At 41.0% G+C, this 21,385-nt stretch overlaps 1 protein-coding gene across 3 annotated transcripts in view; it reads left to right on the top strand.

Annotated features, from left to right (window-relative positions):
* Positions 1-17: 17 nt before the first annotated feature.
* Positions 18-21,385, top strand: part of Gmps (guanosine monophosphate synthase) — a 59,803-nt gene continuing 38,435 nt past the window's right edge. Inside the window, exons 1-4 of one of the 3 annotated variants that reach the window (XM_021157139.3) lie at positions 18-114; positions 2,429-2,642; positions 17,206-17,387; positions 19,314-19,428. In XM_021157139.3, the coding sequence (XP_021012798.1) occupies positions 2,460-2,642; positions 17,206-17,387; positions 19,314-19,428 (480 nt within the window). In that variant the 5' untranslated portion in view covers positions 18-114; positions 2,429-2,459. Of the gene's footprint in view, positions 115-2,428; positions 2,643-13,009; positions 13,207-17,205; positions 17,388-19,313; positions 19,429-21,385 lie in introns of those variants that run through there. The other 2 variants (XM_021157142.3, XM_021157141.3) reach the window with 2 other exon arrangements.

Below are 21,385 nucleotides of genomic sequence, written 5' to 3'. Positions count from 1 at the left end.
CCGTTTGCGCATGCGCCTGCCTGGAACTCGTGGGCCTCGGCCATTGGGCCCTCGTCGCCACGTGAGCACGGGTTTTCTGGATTGGCCTAGGCCTTGGTGATAACGTTGCGCAAGGTCTGTAGGCGAGTTTGTACTTATTTAATTCAGTCACAACTTCCAGACTTGTAGTTGGGTAATAATGCTGCTTTGTGAACCTGTGGTTACTAAGCTTTGGTGTCAGGTTGTGGGTCCTTTATGTCCGACTAAATGGAAACACTCATACCTAATACACAGAACGAATAAGGCTGTCCATTTCCCCCAATGTCAAGGAAGAAATGTAGGGGAATGCTAGATACACAGAGTGAAGGAGGTAAATTTCAATCTGCTGCATCTTATTTTTATGCCAATGGAAACTTCTCGAAACCACCTTTCTCCTTTCTTGTCATCCATGGTTATGCATTTTAAGTGCATAACGACACACTTCTTCGAGTTTTGGTGAATCGTTGGAAGCTCTTAGAGCTTGAAATGTTGAGATACTAGATTTAGTATTTCAGTGATAACAAAGAAATAAGTTTTCCAAAAATTTTATTGAATTCATAATTGGCCAGTTTTTCAAATGCCATTTCAAGTGTAATACTACATGCTTTCTTCATTAAAAAACAAAAACCATAAATTCCCTTGTGGATTTGCTGCCTTCCCACTTTTCTGATTTCTACAGCTTACTAACCACTTAGCTAATTTCCCATGTTCTCTTCTCATTTCTCCCTGGGTCCTTCCTTTCCCTCTCTCCTCCCCCTTCTCTCCAGCTCTTGTATGGCCATAGAAATTTGAGACTTTGCTTATTATTATTATTAGTCTTTCATTTTCATTGTATTGATACTGAGTCCTGGGTTACATAAGCTAGCATATGTACCCAGTCTGGTCTCAAACTTATGGCCATACTCCTGCCTTAACTTCTAGAGTCCTAGGATTGTATACATGAGCCACCACACCTAGTCTGATATACTTCAATGGAAGAAAACAGTGACCATGAAGTCTTCTAATCTTTGTTAAAGAGAGGAACAGAGTTGGTTGTGGTGGTGCATGCTTGTAATCCAGACTAGTCTATAAAACTAGTTCCTGGCCATCCATGGATATATAGCAAGACCCTGTCTCAAAAATTGGAGTGGAAAACAGTTTATAGTGTTATCTATGTGAGACTAAAAGTCTCTATTTCTTTCAACAGGATCTTACTGTATGGTCCTAACTGGCATGAAACTCACTCTGTAGACCGGGCTGGACTTGATCTCACAGAGATCCACCTGCCTCTGACTCCTGAACGCTGGGATTAAGGGATGGACTATCTCTCCTTTTGTTTCTGATTTTTTTTTTTTTATGAGGGGATCTCATGTAGCCTATGGCAGCCTTGAGTTTGACATGTACTTGTGATGGTGGTTTTGAGCTCCCAGTGTTCCTGCTTCCACTTCCCAAATCCTACCATTGCAGGCATGGGTTGTCATTTCTGAAAAAGTCTCAATGTCAATGAATACAGAATAAAGTTTATCACATCCAGTTTAGCTTTGCAAGGCTTTTAGGAAGTAACCTACAAGGCTGTGTTGGTTGGAATAAAAATGGCCCCCATGTGCTCAAATATATGAATACTTAGTCATCAAGAAGTGGCTCCCTTTAGGATTAGGAAGTGTGGCCTTGTTGGGGTAGGTGTCACCTTGTTGGAGGAAGTATGTCACTGGGGATGGGTTTTGAGGTTCCAGAAACTTCCAAGGCAAGTCCAAATAACTCTCTCTCTCTTCCTGCTATCTATGGATTTGGATGCAGAACTCTCAGCATGCACACACACACACACACGTGTGTGTGTGTGTGTGTGTGTGTGTGTGTGTGTGTGTGAGCTCTTGAGTGCAGGTGTGTGTTCTGTGTTAAACTTTTAAGTGCTATTGCTGTTTGGTATCATACCTTTACATTGGTACCAACTTCTCTCCTCCTCATCCTCTGCAGCTCCTAAGATTTTCCCTGATTATATGTATATCGTTTGAAGAAGTGTATGAGTAGACTCATATAATATGTGACCTTTGGTATTAGGTATAACTGTATTCCCAGAATTAGTATCCTTGAAATACAAATAATATGTTTATAGATCAATCTGAGTAGATATTATATTTGTTCTTTTTATTGTGTAAAGCCATTGATTTTTATGGATACAACATCAGTAGAGTTTTGTTTTGAGACATGTTCTAACTATATAGTCCAGACTGACCTCCCAAGTGCTAGGGTCGAACAAACAAACACATTTATTCTAACTTTTTTCTAATTCTTCAAAAATACTTTACATGTATACAGTGTATTTTGATCATATCAAATTCAAATTCTTCCTCTTGATTTCCCCACTACAACCCCTTCTCACTTTTATATCTTCTATCTTCTTCTTCTTCTTCTTCTTCTTTTTTTTTTTTAGAGCCTACTGAGTTCAATTAGTGGTTCCCTGCATGTATGTGTCTTTGGAGGCTAATCACTGGAGCATGGGCAACCTACCAGCAGCCACACATTCAATGAAAAATGACTCTTCTCCCAGCAGCCAACAATTATCAACAGCTCCTGAGTTAGGGATGGAGCCTTCTGAGCCCCTCTCCCATCAATGTTCTAATGTTGACTGGATTGATCTTGTTCAGGTAATGATAGGCCCTGTGAGTTCATGAGTGCAATGGCCATGTAATGCTTAGAAGAGTACTACACAGCACTTTCCCTCATCCTCCATCTGTCACATTGTACCATGAGGCTTGTTGGGGTGGCAGGAAATGATTATCAGGTAGGGCTGAGCATTTATTTAACCATCACTTATTTTCAGCATTTTGGTCAGTTGAGTCTTTGTGTGGAGTTCTCTCCACTGCAGACAGAAGGTACTTTGACAACAGTTGAAAGCAGCACTGATGTATGGGTATAATCATAAATATTTAGAGAGCAATTTGATGTTTCACAGAAGAGCAGTGGTCAGTTTCCCCTCCCACGACCTCTGATCTTCTGGGGTGGGCTTTTTAAAGGCTTATAATAGCATGAATTCCCTCATACGAAGCAGACACAAATCTAATCAGTAAGTAGTTTTACTAGCCTATTTATTTATTCCATTTTTAAATTAAAAAACCATGTATTTTGACTAGACATTATTTATTTATTTTTAGAAAGGGCTTCATATAGCCCAGGATAGCCTCAATCTCACTACAAGCTGGCTTTTATCAGTATTTTAAATAATTTCTTCCAAATATTACTCCTCAGCTATAGTACTGTTTTTTCTTTAGTGGTTGTGGGGGATCTTTCTGGAATAAGCACTCCAACACTATTGAGAATGAAGTAAAGTTGCCACCAAAGCCAGGATAGTTCCTGAAAGCCCTCAGTATAGGACCCAGTTAGAATCCTCATTTTATATTCTAAAACCACAAGGTGAGGTGAGCAAGCAATTGAGATTTTGCAGAAGCCTGCTTGGCAGTCAGCTTTTTGTTTCTTTTTTATTTTTATTTTTATTTTTATTTTTTTTAATTAGGTAATTTCCTCAATTACATTTCCAATGCTATCCAAAAAGTCCCCAATACACTCCCCCCCCCATTCCCCCACCCACCCACCCCCACCCCTTGGCCCTGGCATTCCGCTGTACTGGGGCATATAAAGTTTGCAAGTCCAATGGGCCTCTCTTTCCAGTGATGGCCCACCAGGCCATCTTTTGATACAAATGCAGCTAGAGTCAAGAGCTCTGGGGTACAGGTTAGTTCATAATAATGATCCACCTATGGGGTTGCAGTTCCCTTTAGCTCCTTGGGTACTTTCTCTAGCTCCTCCATTGGGGGCCCTGTGATCCATCCAATAGCTGACTGTGAGCATCCACCTCTGTGTTTGCTAGGCCCCAGCATTGTCTCACAAGAGACAGCTATATCTGGGTCCTTTCAGCAAAATCTTGCTAGTGTATGCAATGGTGTCAGCGTTTGGAAGCTGATTATGGGATGGATCCCTGGATATGGCAGTCTTTAGATGGTCCATCCTTTCTTCATAGCTCCAAACTTTATCTCTGTAACTCTTTCCATGGGTGTTTTGTTCCCAATTCCAAGAAGGGGCACAGTGTCCACACTTTGGTCTTCGTTCTTCTTGAGTTTCATGCGTTTAACAAATTGTATCTTATATGTTGGGTATCCTAAGTTTTTGGGCTAATATACACTTATCAGTGTGTACATATTGTGTGAGTTCCTTTGTGAATATGTTACCTCACTTAGAATGATGCCCTCCAGATCCATCCATTTGCCTAGGAATTTCATAAATTCATTCCTTTTAATAGCTGAGTAGTACTCCATTGTGTAAATGTACCACATTTTCTGTATCCATTCCTCTGTTGAGGGGCATCTGGGTTCTTTCCAGCTTCTGGCTATTATAAATAAGGCTGCTATGAACATAGTGGAGCAGCTTTTTGTTTCTTAAAGACATATAGTATAGCTGACCAATGTAAGCTTTTGTGGTCAGGTTGTTAAATGGAAGGACCTATTGTGCTTTAGCTAGATTGGTTTGTTCCACGTAGCAACATGAAGTTGTGTTGGGAAATGAGCAATGCCAGCAAAGCTAATAATTGTTTTTATTTTACTCCAGTTAATTTAGCAATCAACTGAATGCTAAATTTCTGTATCCAACTAAACAAAAATACAAACAACAAGAGAAATCTACTAGTGCAAAATTTTAGGGAAAATTTTAGTTTTTATCCAACTCAGGTTTTTTGTATGTGTATAGTTTTGTTTCTAAATGAATAGTGATAATACAAACCAAACAAACCAGAACAACCTTTTAACTAAAAGAAAGCCTACAGCCAGATGTAGTGACATGTATATTATAATTACAGTACTGAAGAGACCAAGGCAAGAGATTCACAGTTACAGAGCAGCCTGAGCTATATTGTGCATTTTGAGATGACCCAGCTCAGAGTCTCTTTTATAAAGGCATTAATTCCTCTCATGACAGCTCCATTACATGACCTAATCACTTCTCAAAGGCTCCACATTCAAAGATTAGGGGTTAAGACTAAGGAGAATAATATGAGGAGACATAATCATTCCACTTATGTTATATCAGTTCCCCTCCTACAAAATAGACTCATTACATTCCAGTTCCCCAAATGCTTTTACTTGCATCAACTCTCAATCCAAAGCCTCATCTACATATTGTCTAAATCAGATATGGGTAATGTGGTTAATATCAATTGTCAACTTGACCAAATCTAGAATCATTAAAGAGGCAAGCCTGTAAATAATTATCTAATTAAGTTAGTAGCTTCTGAGCATGCCTGTATCTGATTGTCTTGGTTAGGTTATTTGAACTGGGGAAACATTCCCAGGCTCAAGTAAAAGGGAGGAAGTTAGGGAGCCTGGCATTCATCTTTCTCTGCTTCCTAACTGTAGATTCAATGCCACCAAGATCCCATCACCGGGACTTCTGTTATGATTGACTAACCTTGAACTGTAGCCAAACTAAGTCCTCCTCTTCTTTAAGTTGCTTTTGCAGGGTGTTTTTTATCATAGCAACAGGTGATAAAGGGTAGTCTCCTATATATGAATGAGTTGATATAGCATTAATTTTGAGGGAAATTGCTCCCAAGTTTTGAACCCATGAGATACATGCTCTAGACTTTCAAAATTCAGTTATGAGCCCAGGATGCTGAATCATTCCTGTCATCCCATAATGTGAGTTGCAGATCAGGCTTGGCTAATAAGTGAGACCCAGTCTCAAGACAGTACATACAGTTATAGGACAGGCATAGAACAAATATCTCGTATCTATAGAAATAAGAAAGAAAGAAACGGCAAGTCTTAAATAAGTCCAAATTACAAGGTAAATTATATGAAATCTCAGGGCTTGAGACTAATCATTGCCTTAGTCACTCTATTGCTTCGAAAAGATGTCGTGACCATGGGAACTCTTATGAAAGAGAGCATTTTATTGAGGTGGCTTACAGATCCAGCGATTTAGTCCAGCTAAGGAGTGTTGGCGAATGCCTTTAATCCCAGCACTTGGGAGACAGAGGCAGAGGCAGGCGTATTTCTGAGTTTGAGGTCAGCTTGGTCTACAGAGTGAGTTCCAGGGCAGCCTGGGCTACACAGAGAAACCCTGTCTTGAAAAAACAAAAAACAGAAACAGAAACAAAAACAAAACAAAAAACAAAATAACCCCCAGAGATTTAGTCCATTATCATTATAGCATGAAGCATGATAGCATGCAGGCAGACATGGTGCTGGAGAAGTAACTGAGAGTTCTACATCAAGATCCACAGGCAGCAGGGAGGGAGGGAGGGAGGGAGGGAGGGAGAGAGAGAGAGAGAGAGAGAGAGAGAGAGAGAGAGAGAGAGAGAGAGAGAGAGAGAGACAGAGAGAGAGAGAGAGAGAGAGAGAAACAGACTCTGGGCTGATAATGGGATTTTTGAAACCTCAAACCTAACCCCAGTGACACACTTTCTACAACCAGGTCACATCTAATCCTTTTAAATAGTGCTATTCCCTGGTAACCAAGTATTCAAATTTGTGAGTCATGGGACCCATCATTTTTCAACCACCATAATTCTTTTGGCCTTTTGATTATCTGTGGTAGAGATCCTGCCCTTGCAGACCTACCTAGTGGAGACTTTTCTCCAGTACTGTGCCAGGCAACTCAGCCCCTGCAGCATTGTATAGAGGCAGTTTGTAGTAGTAGTCAAGGCTGGCCAGCAACATAAAACTTTCTATATAGCTGAGGATATCCTTGAACTTAGCTTCCTGTCTTATCTCCCAAGGGCTAAAACTACAGGCATGAACCACCACACCCAATGTAGGTAGTGATGGGTATCACAAATTCTACCCTCTGCAGAGCACGGCACCTGAATGCTCTCTGCCACAATTTATTTTACAAGATTTGCCTCTTCTGGTAAGTAATGTTTTCATTTTCATCTGAGACTTCCTCAGAATAGCCTTTACTGTTTATTTTTACACCAGCATTTTCTTCAGTATTACTTAAGGATTCTGTGGGAAGACTGTAGTTCCCTCTTATTTTCTTTTTAAAAGTAGTTTTTATTTATGTGTGTTTGCTTGTCTGGGTGTGCATTCAATGTGTGCAGGTGCTCTCATCGGCCAGAAGGTGGCAACAGAGTCTCTGAAACTGTAATGACAAGCGATGTAATGAAAGGAGGTCTTCTGTAAGAGCAGCATATGCTCTTATGCTCAGCCATCTCTCCCGTCTATTTGTGAGTGGCAGATAAAGGGCTGTCTTGCAGAATTTGGTTTACCCACTGGCCTCTGGCTCATAGCTGTCAATGTCTAGGGAATTCTTGCCAGATGGGATTTGTTTCCACTGAGGGTGATGGTATCTCTCCGTGTACTTCTAAGACCCAGGCAGCCATCTGATATCTGTACTATTCTTGTGTCTGGCCTTTTTGCTTTGAACAAGTATCTCACTAGGCCTTCCCTCCCTCAGAGGCCAAATTAAGGCTCCCAGACTCATGAATGTTCTATGGTCTCAGGACATCAGTCAGATAGCTTAGCTTTTAAATAATACATTCTCTTAGGTGAACTAGCATGACAAGATGACATTTCTCTCTGCTGCTGACCTATCTATAGGAGAGGTCAGTCTCACCAAGTATATGAGGGTCATGTGTGGCTTAACCTAAAGGGAGGGCTGCAGGGCTTTCATATGGCTAGCTTCTGGACTGCTTTGGGAAGCAGCTTCCCAGTCTCCTCTCTGGCCAGGGAGCTGTTTTGGCTGTGTTTGGCTTGCTTCTCTGTTTTTTTTTTTTTTTTTTTTTTTCTTTCTCAGATTTTTTCACTTCTTTCATGGATTTCTATACTTTTTCTCTCTGGGATAAATCTTTTTTTTTTTTTTTTCTTATTCTGATTCTCTCACCAACTAACATGGAGGCAGCTTCTAGTCTATCTTAACAGAAGTCTGTTTGAGAAGAAGACTGTTATGGTTTGTATATGCTTGGCCCAGGGAGTGGCACTATTAGAAGGTGTGGTCCTGTTGGAGAGGTGTAGCCTTGTTGGAGTAGGTGTGTCACTGTGGACTTGGGCTTTAAGATCCTCATCCTAGCTGCCTGGAAGCCAGTATTCCACTAACACCTTTCAGATAAAGATGTAGAATTCTCAGCTCCTCCTGCACCATGCCTGCCTAGATGCTGCCATGCTCCCACCTTGATGATAATGGACTGAACCTCTGAACCTGTAAGTCAGCCCCAATTAAATGTTTTCCTTTATAAGACTTGCCTTGGTCATAGGGTCAGCAGTAAAACCCTAATGAAGACATGGGCATTGAGATTCAGTCTCACTATGCAACCCCAGCTGCCTTGAAAATCACTATATTGACCAGGATGTTTGCAAACTGTCATTGATCCATCCTGCCTCTGCTTTCTAAATACCAGAATTATAGGTTTCTAAAGTAGCCCAGTATACCCTGCACTCTGGTCATGTATCATTGTGGGCTACTGGTTTGATGGTTCAGTCATCAGCTGGTTGACTTTTTTTTTTAATTGCTGTTTGTTTTGAGACCTCACAGGGTTGCCTAGGCTGGTCTGGAACTCAGGGGCAACCTTGCCTCAGTCTCCTGAGTGCTAGGAATCTAGGTTTGAGTCAGCATGCTCAAACACTGGACATGATCCTATATTTAGGTTTCTAATCATCCTTCGCCTAGCTAGAATAAACCTCAAGAATCAGTTTGGTCAATTTAATTAACCAAGTGGCTTGTACCAAAATACTATTACTCCATTTTGGGTTTTTGTTTGTTTGTTTGTTTTTAAATCACTGACATGTTCAATATGGTATGAACTACCTAGGCCATCCTATAAATAGTCAAAGGTAATTGGGTTATTTTGGAGTATTTTAAACAACATCTATTAACTTTTTTTTGTAGTCAGAATTATTATGTTTAAGTTTAGAAAGTTCCGAATCTTTCTTGAATCTGGGGGGAAATGTTAAAAGAATATATTTGTCTTCCCCTTTTTATTAAGTACTAGAAATCCCAATAAGCTTATATTTAGTTTACTGGAGAATTTTACCAGAAAGATACTATGGCTTCTTGTGGTTCCTGAAAGGCCACAGCATTTGGCCAAGAGAAAACACAGTAACCAAGCTCAGTGAAATTCTGATACTAAGAAGTTACAGCTGGGGTTTACAGAATATTTTTCAAAAGCACAAGGAGTGATTTACACTCAGGCTTGTGACCTCAAGTTTCTTTTATCCTGGGCTCCATTTCAAAAATTAATTCCACCCTCTTGTGGCTCCTTCCTGTAATTTGATGTTTGTGAATTTTGTCTCATCTGTTCACTAATAAAATCAAATGATTGAGATTTTAAAACAACAACAACAATATTTCTTAGCCATATTTTCTCTCCCCTCCTTTATTTTAGAACTCTCGTTTAGCTCCCACACCCATTTTTTATGCAAGACCAAGGGGCCTCTCTCCCCGATGATGGCCGACTAGGCCATCTTTGGGTCTTGGGGACTTTTGGGATAGAATTTGAAATGTAAATGAAGAAAATACCTAATTAAAAAAAATAAAAGTCTTGAAAACATTCACCACACACACACACAAAAATGAACATCTTGTTTTCTCAGCACCATGTGTGAAAGATCCCACTTTTTAGCTAGTGTATTAAATATCAGATGGTTGTAGCTATGTGTGCTTGTTTGTACTCATTGTTTTGATTTTTTTGATTTTTTAATTCTTTTTTATAGATAGCATTTCTCTGTGTATCCATGGCGGTTCTGGACTCAATTTGTAGATCAGGTTGGCCTCAAACTCACAGAGATCCACCTGCCTCTACATAACCATGCCCAGCACCATATAGTTTTTTTTTTATTACCATGACTCTATAATATTTCTTGAGGTCTTGGATAGCAATTCCTCCATCATTGCTATTTTTGCTCAGAATTAGTTTGGCTGTCTGGACTCTTACATGGTTCTATAAACCATGAAGTTTTTTAAAGCAATGAGAAATGGATCTATGCTTGGATTGTAATTCATCCAATGAATAAAAGGCAGAGAAACAATTTTGTTTGCAAGCTAAAGCAAGATTAGAAAAGGCTGTAGAGGCTGGGAATGAAAGCCCCAGATTCCATCCTTAGTATGTTAACAGGAAAGAAAATTAGAAGAGGCTATAAGCTTCAACCTAGAATACTCTCCCTGGGAATTCTGACCTGATGCAGAGGTAAGGGAGAGGCTGCAGTGAGCTGAAGATGCTCTGAGGGTCAAAGTGTTCCAGCCCTCAGAAGATATTCTCAAAGCCATGTCAGAAGTATGAATGAGAAAGGTTTTAGAACAGATTATTCTAAGTTCCAGCCTTTGGGCTATTCTATCTTCGGCCTGGTAGAGGCAGCCTTTAGACTGTTTCAGCTAATACACTATCACAGAGAAAAGATGTTCTTGATGGATAAACTCTGCCCTAATTGCAGAAAAAAACTTCCCTTTAATGATCAGGTTTAGAGGTATTGTTTTCTTAAAGAAATAAATAACTGGATATAATCGTAGGCCAGTTATTTTGTGGAACGCGTCTTTAGTTGATTTTCCTTTCTTTTATGAATTTTAGGCAGAACTACAGTTACATTCTTCTCAGTTTACTTAGACCATCAAGTGAGACATGATACTGACGTATTGTATTATTTGTGATATTCATGTTGATAACTCAAGAAAGGCGTGACTTGAGGCACTTCTAAAGTTGCTAAATTTTGTCAGATGTGGTAGCATATACACTTGGGAGGCTAATGCAATTGGATCATGTCTAGTTCATAGCTAGCAAGGGTTAACAGTGAAACTCTACTCAAAAACAAGCAAAGACAGAAAAATTTGCTATTTTACATTGCATAAGTAATAACTGTTATATGGGAAGATACTCTGTGACAGTATAAATAAAACTTGCTTCTTATCTTTCACTCTTTAATTTTAGCATCTACTAATATTTCATGTCCTAATTTACTATTGTTATGATGGCTGAAAATGAGTCTTTAACATTTCCAGCTTTTATTACTTGATAGTTTATCATAAATCCTATCTGTGTCCTCTATCATCCACAGCAGTTCTCCTTTCCTGTCTTTTTTTTTTCTGTTTTTTCAGATAGTGTCTCAATATATACTGTATAAGGTACAGGCTGCAGTGCAGATAGGCTAGTGGCAGCCAGATCTTTGAGTAATGAACAACTTAGCAGTTTGGTATTCAGTTGCAACTGGCGGTGAAAGACTAGGACTGTAGCTATTTAGAATGATAAGACAAGAGGGTCCCAAGGCCAAGGCCAGGCTAGGCTATGAAGTAAATTCATGCCTGTCTGGGTAACTTAGTGAGATCCAAGTAAAAATAGAAAATAAAAGAGGGTCAGTGGCAAAGAGCTGTCTTAGCATGTGTGCTGCCCTAGGTCCAATCCCAGGTACTACGGAGTGTATTACTCAGGGCTTTTTAGGGCTTACTAGAACTGAGACTAGTAAAGGGAAATTTCTTAGGGTGGCTTATCTGAAATAGTCTGGGTTGCTAAACAGTGGCTGACTACACCCTGGACAGCCAAGCACCTGCTAGCTGTTCAGACCTCAGCTGTTGAGATAACCCCAGTTGTCCTAGTCTTATACTGAGGACCTTGAGGATTCCTGGAGAGCCGTGGTCTGAAGTCCACATTGCAAGGCTGAAAAGACTTCATCAGTGAAGAACAATGTTAGCAGCAGTGACCACATAAATGAACTCACAGCAAAACCTAAGTCCCATAATCAGAAAAGCAAACTTTTTCCCTTGGATCTTCTTGTATCTGCATATCATGGGAACATGATGACAACAGATAACCTACTCAAGAGAATCTATTCCACTTGTGCCCAGTGGCTTATCTCTTAGTTGATTCCAGACTCAGTCAAACTGAGAGCCGAGATTAACCATCACCCCATGACAGGAATTTAGAGCAGAAAGAGAGAGCCTCTGAACATTTTTCTTTGATTTATATCGGTTCCTTATCTATGTATCTATCTATCTATCTATCTATCTATCTATCTATCTATCTACCTACCTACCTACCTATCTATCTATTTTTGTACCCCAGGCGATCTTAGAATTGGAATCTATGTGTCCTAGGCTGGCCTCCAACTCACAGGGATGCACGAGCAAGTGTTAGGACACCAATGACACCTGGCTTCTTCCTTCACATCAGCCATTCTTTTTTGCTGTTGCTTGCAAAAGTTCTTATTTCATTGTGTTTGTGTGTGTGTATGTTGGGGGTGTGTGTGTCTATGTGTACATGTGTTTATAGGCACAGAGGCCATGGGAGGATGTTGGGTTTTTTTTGTTTTGTTTTTTTTTTTTGAGACAGGGTTTCTGTGTATAGCCCTGGCTGTCCTGGCGCTCACTCTGTAGACCAGAGTGAGAGAGAGAGAGAGATCAAGAGCCTCTGAACATTTTTCTTTTAATTACTTTCTTTCCTTATTTTTAAAAATCTGGTCTGGAACTAAGATGTGCCTGCCTCAGCCTCCAGATTGCTGGGATCAAAGGTGGTGACTGGCTACCATACATTCTTACAAAAGAAAAAAGAAACAGACAAACAAAAACCAAACAGGCAATCAAATAAATATAAAGTAATTTCTTCAACAAGGTAGGCTTTCTGAGGAATCTACAACTTATTGTTAAAAAACTGAGGTGGTGGCACACACCTTTAATTTTAGCACTTAGGAGTCAGGGGCAGCTGGATGTAACTTTGAGGCTAGCCTGGTTTGCTGAGTGACCTTATTTAGAAAAACAACAAAACCAAAACCAAAACCAAAATAAAACAAAAAACCAGAAAAATTGAGCCACTACTATTTGTGACACAGTGAATCCATTACTTAAATGTATCTTGCAGTTTACAAAGAATTGAAGTTTGAGGTGGTATGTTGCCACTACTTAATTATTGTCAGCTATCACATCCAATTCTATTGCCCTGTCAGGGGGCATGTCTGATGCTTTCCTTTCTGATAGGCTTGGTGTTATCTTCCCGGGGTGACGACGAGGGCGGGGCTTGCATAGCCCCGCCTCTAAGAGGCGGGGCCGGTTAGAGGCGGTCGGGCGGAAGCTGGAGGCAGGGTCTGCGCGCGCTTCTGTGTTCTGAGGCCGCTGTTAGGTTCCGGGCTGCTCTTGTGTTTCACGCTTCTGCCGGTCCCGGTGTTGAGCTTCTGGCGTCCAGGCCTTGCCAGCAGTCTGCACCCGTGGCGTTGGTCCCCGATGGCCCTGTGCAACGGAGATTCCAAGGTCAGTCTGTGATTGGCGTCTCTGCGGCCCTCCGGCAGTGTGAGCGAGGCCTGGGGGTCCGTCCGCCTTCCTCGGCCCGGTCAGTGGCGCTCTACATGTGTCAGCCCGGCCTGCGGCGCGGCTTTACGGCATCGGAGGCGCTTTGTTGGCTTTGCTAGTGAGTGGATCCGAGCGGCTGGAGCGGCCCCCACGGCCGAAAGCATCGAGTTCCAGCGCAGAGGCGACCTGGCCGTGGGCAGCGATTCTTGGGGAGTTCGGGGCCCTTCAACCGCAGGGCAGGGTCGGAGCCTCGCCTGCGGCGGTCCGGCCAGGCGGGCCTGTATTCTTTCCAGTCTAATGCAGGCCTTTCTGTCTCTATTGACCGCAGCTTCTGTTCCTGGTCCCAGGTGTGCTCCGTCACCCTCTTCTCCCGCCATCCTCGGAGGGGGAAGAGTTAAAGGTTCTGCTCCTGTGCACTCTGTCTCGTGTATTACGTGCTAGGTTTCGGGGACGTTTTCCCGCCTTTGGGGCCTTTTTTTGGGAGCCAGGTTCTCCACGGGTGCTGGAAAAAGTTAACTGCATTAGCCAAGACGCGAGAGCGTTGGGCCGTTGATGCCCGTTTGTGGCTTCCAACTCCCAGCCTTAGACGTCGTTCTTAATTGCCTGGTCTCTGAATTGGTCCTCTTTCCCTTCCGACCTAATCGTCTTTGACCTGGAGAGCTTTCTGACCTTCACAAAGTCAGTTTTGTCATCGAGAAACTGCGGTGTTGGAATATAATTTACTTTAGCAAGGTGTACATCATTCTTGTGCATGATTGTGACCTAGCTTTAGCAATCTGGTTAAATTTCTCTTCGTGTGTATGAAACTCCAAACTTTTGGATAGCTGTTCTAGAGCCAGGAATAATTTCTACCCTTGCGAACATGGAGCTTAAGTGTCACAAACTCGCGAACGGCTGCTTAATATGTAGGAATCAATCAAAAACCTGTGTTGAACAAATGAGTAAACATTATTAGTTAGCTCCTATATTTTCAAACCTAGGCACCTGTCATGGTCTGAAGAATAAGTCTCACCTTACAGTTTAGTACATTGGTCTTTAATTTTTAATCTTACAACTCACTGGAACTCATCTTTATGATGGATGAGTTCGCTGCGGTATTATAGAACATACTGCGATCTAGAAGAGTATTTTCACAAAATTATTTCTGTATTTTTTTTCAACATTTTTTTATTTTTGTTTTGTTTTGGATACAGGGTTTCTTTGTATAGCCCTGGCTGTCCTGGAACTCACTCTGTAGACCAGGCTGACCTCGAACTCAGAAAACCGCCTGCCACTGTCTCCCAAGTGCTGGGATTAAAGGCGTGTGCCACCACTGCACGGCTCAACATTTTCTTAAGATGATATTTTTGATCATTGTGATATATTTGAGTTTAAGGTGAATAGCTAAATTTTATGTCAAGGTCATGTGGTAGAGTGACCAACTCACACCTGTCTGTAACTCCAGCCCAGATGATCCAACACCCTCACTTGGTCCCTGTGGACACTGCATGCAAATGGTGCAGACAAACATATAGGCAAAACACTGTTATAAGGAATTTAAAAATAAAATGCGCCGGGCGTGGTGGTGCACGCCTTTAATCCCAGCACTCGGGAGGCAGAGGCAGGCGGATTTCTGAGTTCGAGGCCAGCCTGGTCTACAAAGTGAGTGCCAGGACAGCCAGGGCTACACAGAGAAACCCTGTCTCGAAAAAACCAAAAAAAAAAAAAAAGCAAAAAACTTAATAAAAGTAATTAATTCTTAAGCTGGCCTATTAGAATTAACCATCACAGATGCTATTCCAGCACCGTCAGTGAGGAGACATACATCAGTGTAAGACTAGCCTCCTACACACACACACACACACACACACACACACACATTTATAGTGTTATTCTTGCAAGTGTGTCTGTGTACCACATGTTCGTGCCTGTGTGTTCATGTAGGCCAGAAAATGACATAAGATCCCTTGGGACTGGAATTACAGACAGTTGTAAGCTGCCATGTGGGTTCAAAGAATTGAACCTGGATCCTCTGGAAGAGCAGGCAGTGCAGTGCTCATAGCCCCAGAGCCATTAACCAAGCCCTTGTTTTTAAAACTTTAAAAAAATTCTGTACCAATATTTTATATAAATGAGTGTTCTGTTTGGCTTTTTGTTATTTGGAAAGATAAATAGAAAGCAGTTAAGAAAATGCCTCCCAGGTGGCCTGTAGGCAAGTCTGTAGGTTTTTTTTTTTTTTTTTTTTTTTTTTTTTTCCTTTTTTAAATGTGGATAGGATGGATTACCTTGTAGGAGGTGCCAGCCCTGGGCAGACGGACCTGGGTTGTAAAGTAATATACCACTACACTATATAGTGACCATGTTACTATGACCTAACAGTTAGCTATAGCCATGAGAATGATAATTAAAAGGTACAGAAGTAAAGAACTTAAAACTGTATTATTTTTCTTGGTTCAGAAATTTGTGTGCCACCTGTCATTGTCTAGCCCCATTTTATCTTGTCTCTTCTGATGCTAGTAAGCTCTTGATTTTCTCATAATGGTGGCAAAGTTGAAGCAAGACCACTAAAGGGCTTTTCACTTTGCAGGCAGGCACTCTAACTGACCTACATCATCTTCTGTGTTTCTTCCATTTCTCTTCTCCCTTCTAGTCCCTTCTCTGGATCCTCTCCCCAGTCCTAGGTCTTGCAGAATCCATGATAAGAGCCCAGGCTAAAATAGTGCACTGGATTTATCATCCAACTTCAGTTGCTTTTGGGACATGGGAAATTTTGTTGCATTCATTCCTACTCTTCTACTTTTGCATTATTGTCCAATACATATCTCTTAGCCCTTTTGTCCTAGTTCCCTTATTTACTATAATAAGGCATTTGACCACAGGCAACTTGGTAAGGAAAGGGGTTGGTTTGGTTTACACACTTGGACACAGTTTATTATTGAGGAAAGTCAAGACTTAACATGTGCGAAATGATGCTTTGCAGGCTGGCTTTCTTGCTTCTTTCCAAACTTACAATTGGCTAGCTTTCTTTAATATCCCAGGACTCTTTGCCTAGTTATGGTAGCCTTTCTGTGGGCCAGGCCATTCTGTAGAATTTAGCCCTCAGAAAATGCACCCCCCCCCAAGCCCAAACAGATATAGGTAGTTGAGGTTTTCTTCCCCAGACCCTCTTAACCCCTTCTCCCCCCATGACTCTAGGTTATGTTAAATTGGCTGTAAAAAAATAAATAACACCTCTAGGTTTTGCTAAATTACTTTCTAGAGGTGTTAAAAATTTATACTTAGCAGACAAGTTTGAAAGTTTAAAATTAAGAATAAAAGTTAGTGTTCTAGGTTAGATGTGTGTATTCTGTTTTTTCTCAAGTAAACTGTAAGAAAATTTTAAAGTAAGAGATTTTAAAGTGAAAGTGGCCATACTTACATTCTAGCAGCAGGCTTTAATTACCTCATTGATATGTTTTTTAGGAATGCTGTGCCTAATGGGATGCTCAGATCACTTTCTGTCCAGAGGAGGCATAACAGGCAGCAATCAGACCTGCTAAGAGAGCAGGACTGTTTTCCTTCGTGAAGGCATACATAGTAGGAGTGACCACATCAGTCAGAAATGGCACCTTGGACTCATAGGTTCATGTGCCCACGAAAGGGTGAATACTAACATCTTACATTTAAAAGAACTTCTGAATCCATACCTTAGAAAAACAACATAAGTTAACAGTTTACATTTCTGTCTGGTGGAGCTGACAGTGACCCCCATTTTTTAAAACAGTGTAATTAAACATTTTATTTTGTACATATGGAGACACAGTGTGCATGTGGAGGTCAGAGGACAGCTTACAGGAATTGCTTCTCCATGTGCTTTGCCTCAGGCATCAAATTCAGGTCCTTAGGCTTGGCTACAAGTCTTTCTTTTCCTGCTGAGCCATTTTACTAGCCCCTAGTCATATAATTTTTGTAAGCAAGAATTTCTGTTTGTTTTACTTGTAGCCGGAGAATGCTGGAGGAGATCTTAAGGATGGTTCTCACCATTACGAAGGAGCTGTTGTCATTCTGGATGCTGGAGCCCAGTATGGGAAAGTCATTGACCGAAGAGTGCGGGAGCTGTTTGTGCAGTCTGAAATCTTCCCATTGGAAACACCAGCCTTTGCCATAAAGGAACAAGGATTTCGGTAGCCTCTGATTGATAATGTCATCAATGAGATTGAGTATAGATTTTGGAATATTTTATAATTAGTTTTCTTGGGCATAAAATCCAGCGTAATTTTGTAAGAAATTAGCTATAGCTCTGATTTGGAATTAAAAAGGAATAATTTATACTTTTAGTCCAAAAAATTACCTTGATGTTTTCAATTTTTGTTTGTTTTGATGATGCTGGGGAGTTTACCTTGATTTTCATTATACAGCTGACTACCTTGTTGAATAGTTTATATTTTATATGATTTGTGGGTCACAGTTAGATGCAGTTATATGATCATTTGATCATTGCTCTTAGAGTATTTAATTAATCAAAGGAAAAATGTACAAATGGTTGGATAGAGTAGCTGAAAGGGAAGAAGTATTTATATAGAAGTTCCTTTTGTTTCCAACCATGAAAATGTTGCTAAAGGAGAAAAACCTAAGCCATATAAGGCTAGTTCTAGTGGCCCCTGTCCCTAACAGGCAAGACAGCCAATGCATGTGAGGCTTGTAATGTTCTTTCCTTTCATATGGATTGGTGCCTCACAGTTTTTCCCCAGAAGTGACTACAATGGCCATCCTTAATTGACTTAGACTTTTACACTAGGTGAATGAAAATAAAGAAATAAAAAAGGAAGAAAATGACTGCTTTCAGGTGTGGTGGAGGAGAAAGTTTATTGAAGGTAAAGAGGAGAACACAGTCAGAGGGAGTGATGTCTGAGAGAATCCAGAGTGAACATGATCTTGAGCCGGCCGTAAGGAGAGTGGGGAGCTGGGAGGAGTTGCCTACCAAGAGGGACAGCCTTGGCCAAGAGAGTAAAAGTTACACCAAAAGGGTAGCTAACAAAAATGGCTGTGGGGAATGGCTGGGCTGGAGAAGTTCATGGTCAGTGACATACCCTGAGGGATATAGGGAGCCTGCAAACCTGGTGGTCAGTGCACCCTTTGACCTGTTAATGGGCACCTCAGCCAGTTGTCTAGGGTTTGAGACTTAATACTAGGTGTGCTGTCTTTCTCTTCAAATGTCTTATTTTTAAAAATGAAACTGTGTGTGCGTGCGTGTATACGTGTACATCTACGTGTGAGCTTGAGGCAGTCAGAAGACAGTTCGTGGGAGTTGGTTTTCTCCTTCACCATATGAATCTGAAGGTCAAACTCAGGTCATTGGGATTCGTAGTAAGTGCCTTTGCCTGATGAGTCGTATCACAGGACGCTGAGTATATTTCAGTTTTTCTGTCTTTATAAAAAGAAAACAAACAGTCTCTTGCCTTGTAGCCCTCTCTGGTGGTTATTGAATTCAATATTATAGAAATTTGTGGTGATTTTCTTGTGACCTCCCTCCCAAATACTAGGATTAGAGGCATGTACTATAAAGCTTAGCAATGTGGTTTGTCGTTGTTTTCTCTCTCTCTCTCTTTCTTTCTTTCTTTCTTTCTTTCTTTCTTTCTTTCTTTCTTTCTTTCTTTCTTTCTTTCTTTCTTTCTTTCTTTCTTTGAGTCAGGGTCTTTATGTAGTCCAGGCTGGCTTTGAACTTGGTATGTAACTTGAGGATAAGGTTGAGCTCATGATTTTCCTGCCTCCCTCAAGTGCTCCTCCTCTTACTGCTCCTCTCTCCTTCACACAGGTTTTCCTTCTCTGTATACCTCTGCTGCACACTCAGCTTTTCAATGCGTGCTCTAGGCAATTCTTCTCACCCTTCTCACATTCTTCATCATATTCCCAGGGGTAGCTGATATAGAACTGTCTTCCAAGTGTGTTGAGTGTCAGGAACAACTACAGTATTCAGATCTGTAAAGACAGAGGACCTTTTTTTTCCTTCAATCTTTACACATATATATATATATATATATATATAGTATTAAATAATTAAAAATCCGTAGTCTGGTTGTTTACTGACTCTTCTTCCGATCAATCCCCAGGGCTATTATCATATCTGGAGGACCTAATTCTGTGTATGCAGAGGATGCTCCCTGGTTTGATCCAGCAATATTTACCATTGGCAAGCCTATTCTAGGAATTTGCTATGGCATGCAGGTATGTCTGTGAATTGAGTTTGAGAGTTGACTTAATGTTGTCTTCTTGTGATTTAAATACCATTTGTCTCTAAGATAATTTGGGCAATATACTACTGTATATTGCTATTCCGTCATGGAACTGACCTTGTAAGGAAACCTGTTCATAAGTAACTAGATCACTTAGCAAATTACTATTTATTTGTTTGTTTGTCTTTCTGTTGGTCCATCCATCCATGCATCCATTTACCCATCCATCCATTTACTTATTTGAGACAGGGACTCACCACTGGCTAGCCTAGAACATGTAATGTAAGTTAGGCTAGACTTGAACTCAGAGATCATCCTGCCACTGCCTCCCTAAGTGGTGGGATTAAAGGTGTGCTCCTTTATGTGCCAGGACTGTACACTTTTAAACAGTGAGAATTCCTGTTTTTTCTCCTAGCCACTTTCATTTGTTGTATTCTCAATCATGATCATTTTAACTATTTATTAGACAAGAACAATATTGAACATGATGTTAGATAACATTAAACAAAAACGTGCTAACATCTGACTTATCAAAGAAACAATTTTATTAAACTAGATCTAAGGGAATAAAAACATAAACCAGATATGTAAGTTCTCCCTTATGCTTGTAAGCCTAGGATTATTACGTTACAACGTTTAAACATTGGCTTACTTGATTGGATCATCTGGAAGGAGAGCTAGAAATCATCCTTGTATAATGTATTATTGCATATTAGCACATTTTCTCTGTCCCCCCCATCCCCTCTCCTGTTTTCCTTCTCCATCTTTCTTCCGTTTCTCATTTTGCTTAGGTAAACAACTTTTTGTTGCATAGTCCAAACAACCCACAAATGATTACTCTTCCCGCTGAAGCTAACGTTTTCATTTAAACAAAACAAAAACCTAACCTTCTCTCACCATATTTGTCAGGGTTCTCTAGAGGGACGGAATTGATCAAATGAATCTGTCTGTCTGTCTATCTATCTATTGAAAGGGACTTTATTACAGTGGCTTACAAGCAATGGTCCAGCTAGTCCAACATTGGCTGTCTCCTAATGGAAAGTCTAAGAATCCATTAGTCTGAGGCTGGACATCTCAGTTGGACTTGAGTATACATCAGGATCCCAAAGAAGTAGTCCCTAATGCCAGTGAGGTAAGCAGAGGTAAACAGGCAAAGACCAAAGTTTGTGTTTCTTGTCCTTCATGTTGGCTGCCTGGAGAAAGTGTAGCCTAGATTTTGGATGGGGACAAGGTTTCTTTACCCTCAATCTGAATTTAAGGGCGTGTCTTCCTATGTCAAATGAGCCAGTTAACTAAAAATTCCTCACAGATGTGCTCAGCAACTTGGTCTTCAGTTAATTTTAGTATTGGTCAAGAATAGCCATCATACCTTCATTTGCTTTTAAACTCAAGAATATGAATATATATATATATTTACTATATTAATAACTGTACTAATATATATTTGCATATATGTATGTATATATATATATAAATATAATTATTTACTCTTAAGGGTTCTTTTTCCTATGTTAATAGCCAAGAGGCTATAGAGATGATTCATTAGTTAAGAGCAAACACCAGGGTTTGAATCCCCACACTCACATGATGGGTAAAACAGATTGAATAACATACTATAGTTGGCCACTTTTGTGGTTTACAGATAAAGTTCCATTCCCGTTTTTCTCTCCTCTCCTCTCCTCTCCTCTCCTCTCCTCTCCTCTCCTCTCCTCTCCTCTCCTCTCCTCTCCTCTCCTCTCCTCTCCCCTCCCCTCCCCTCCCCTCCCCTCCCCTCCCCTCCCCTCCCCTCCCCTCCCCTCCCCTCCCCTCCCCTCCCCTCCCCTCCCCTCCCCTCCCCTCCCCTCCCCTCCCCTCCCCTCCCCTCCCCTCCCCTCCCCTCCCCTCCCCTCCCCTCCTCTCCCCTCCTCCCCTCCTCCCCTCCTTCCCTCCTTCCCTCTTTCCTTCCCCTT

Source organism: Mus caroli, unplaced genomic scaffold (genome assembly GCF_978045245.1).
Source record: "Mus caroli unplaced genomic scaffold, Mus_caroli_1 scaffold_3, whole genome shotgun sequence".
Lineage (NCBI taxonomy): Eukaryota > Metazoa > Chordata > Mammalia > Rodentia > Muridae > Mus > Mus caroli.
This window is presented reverse-complemented; position numbering and strand designations above follow the sequence as displayed.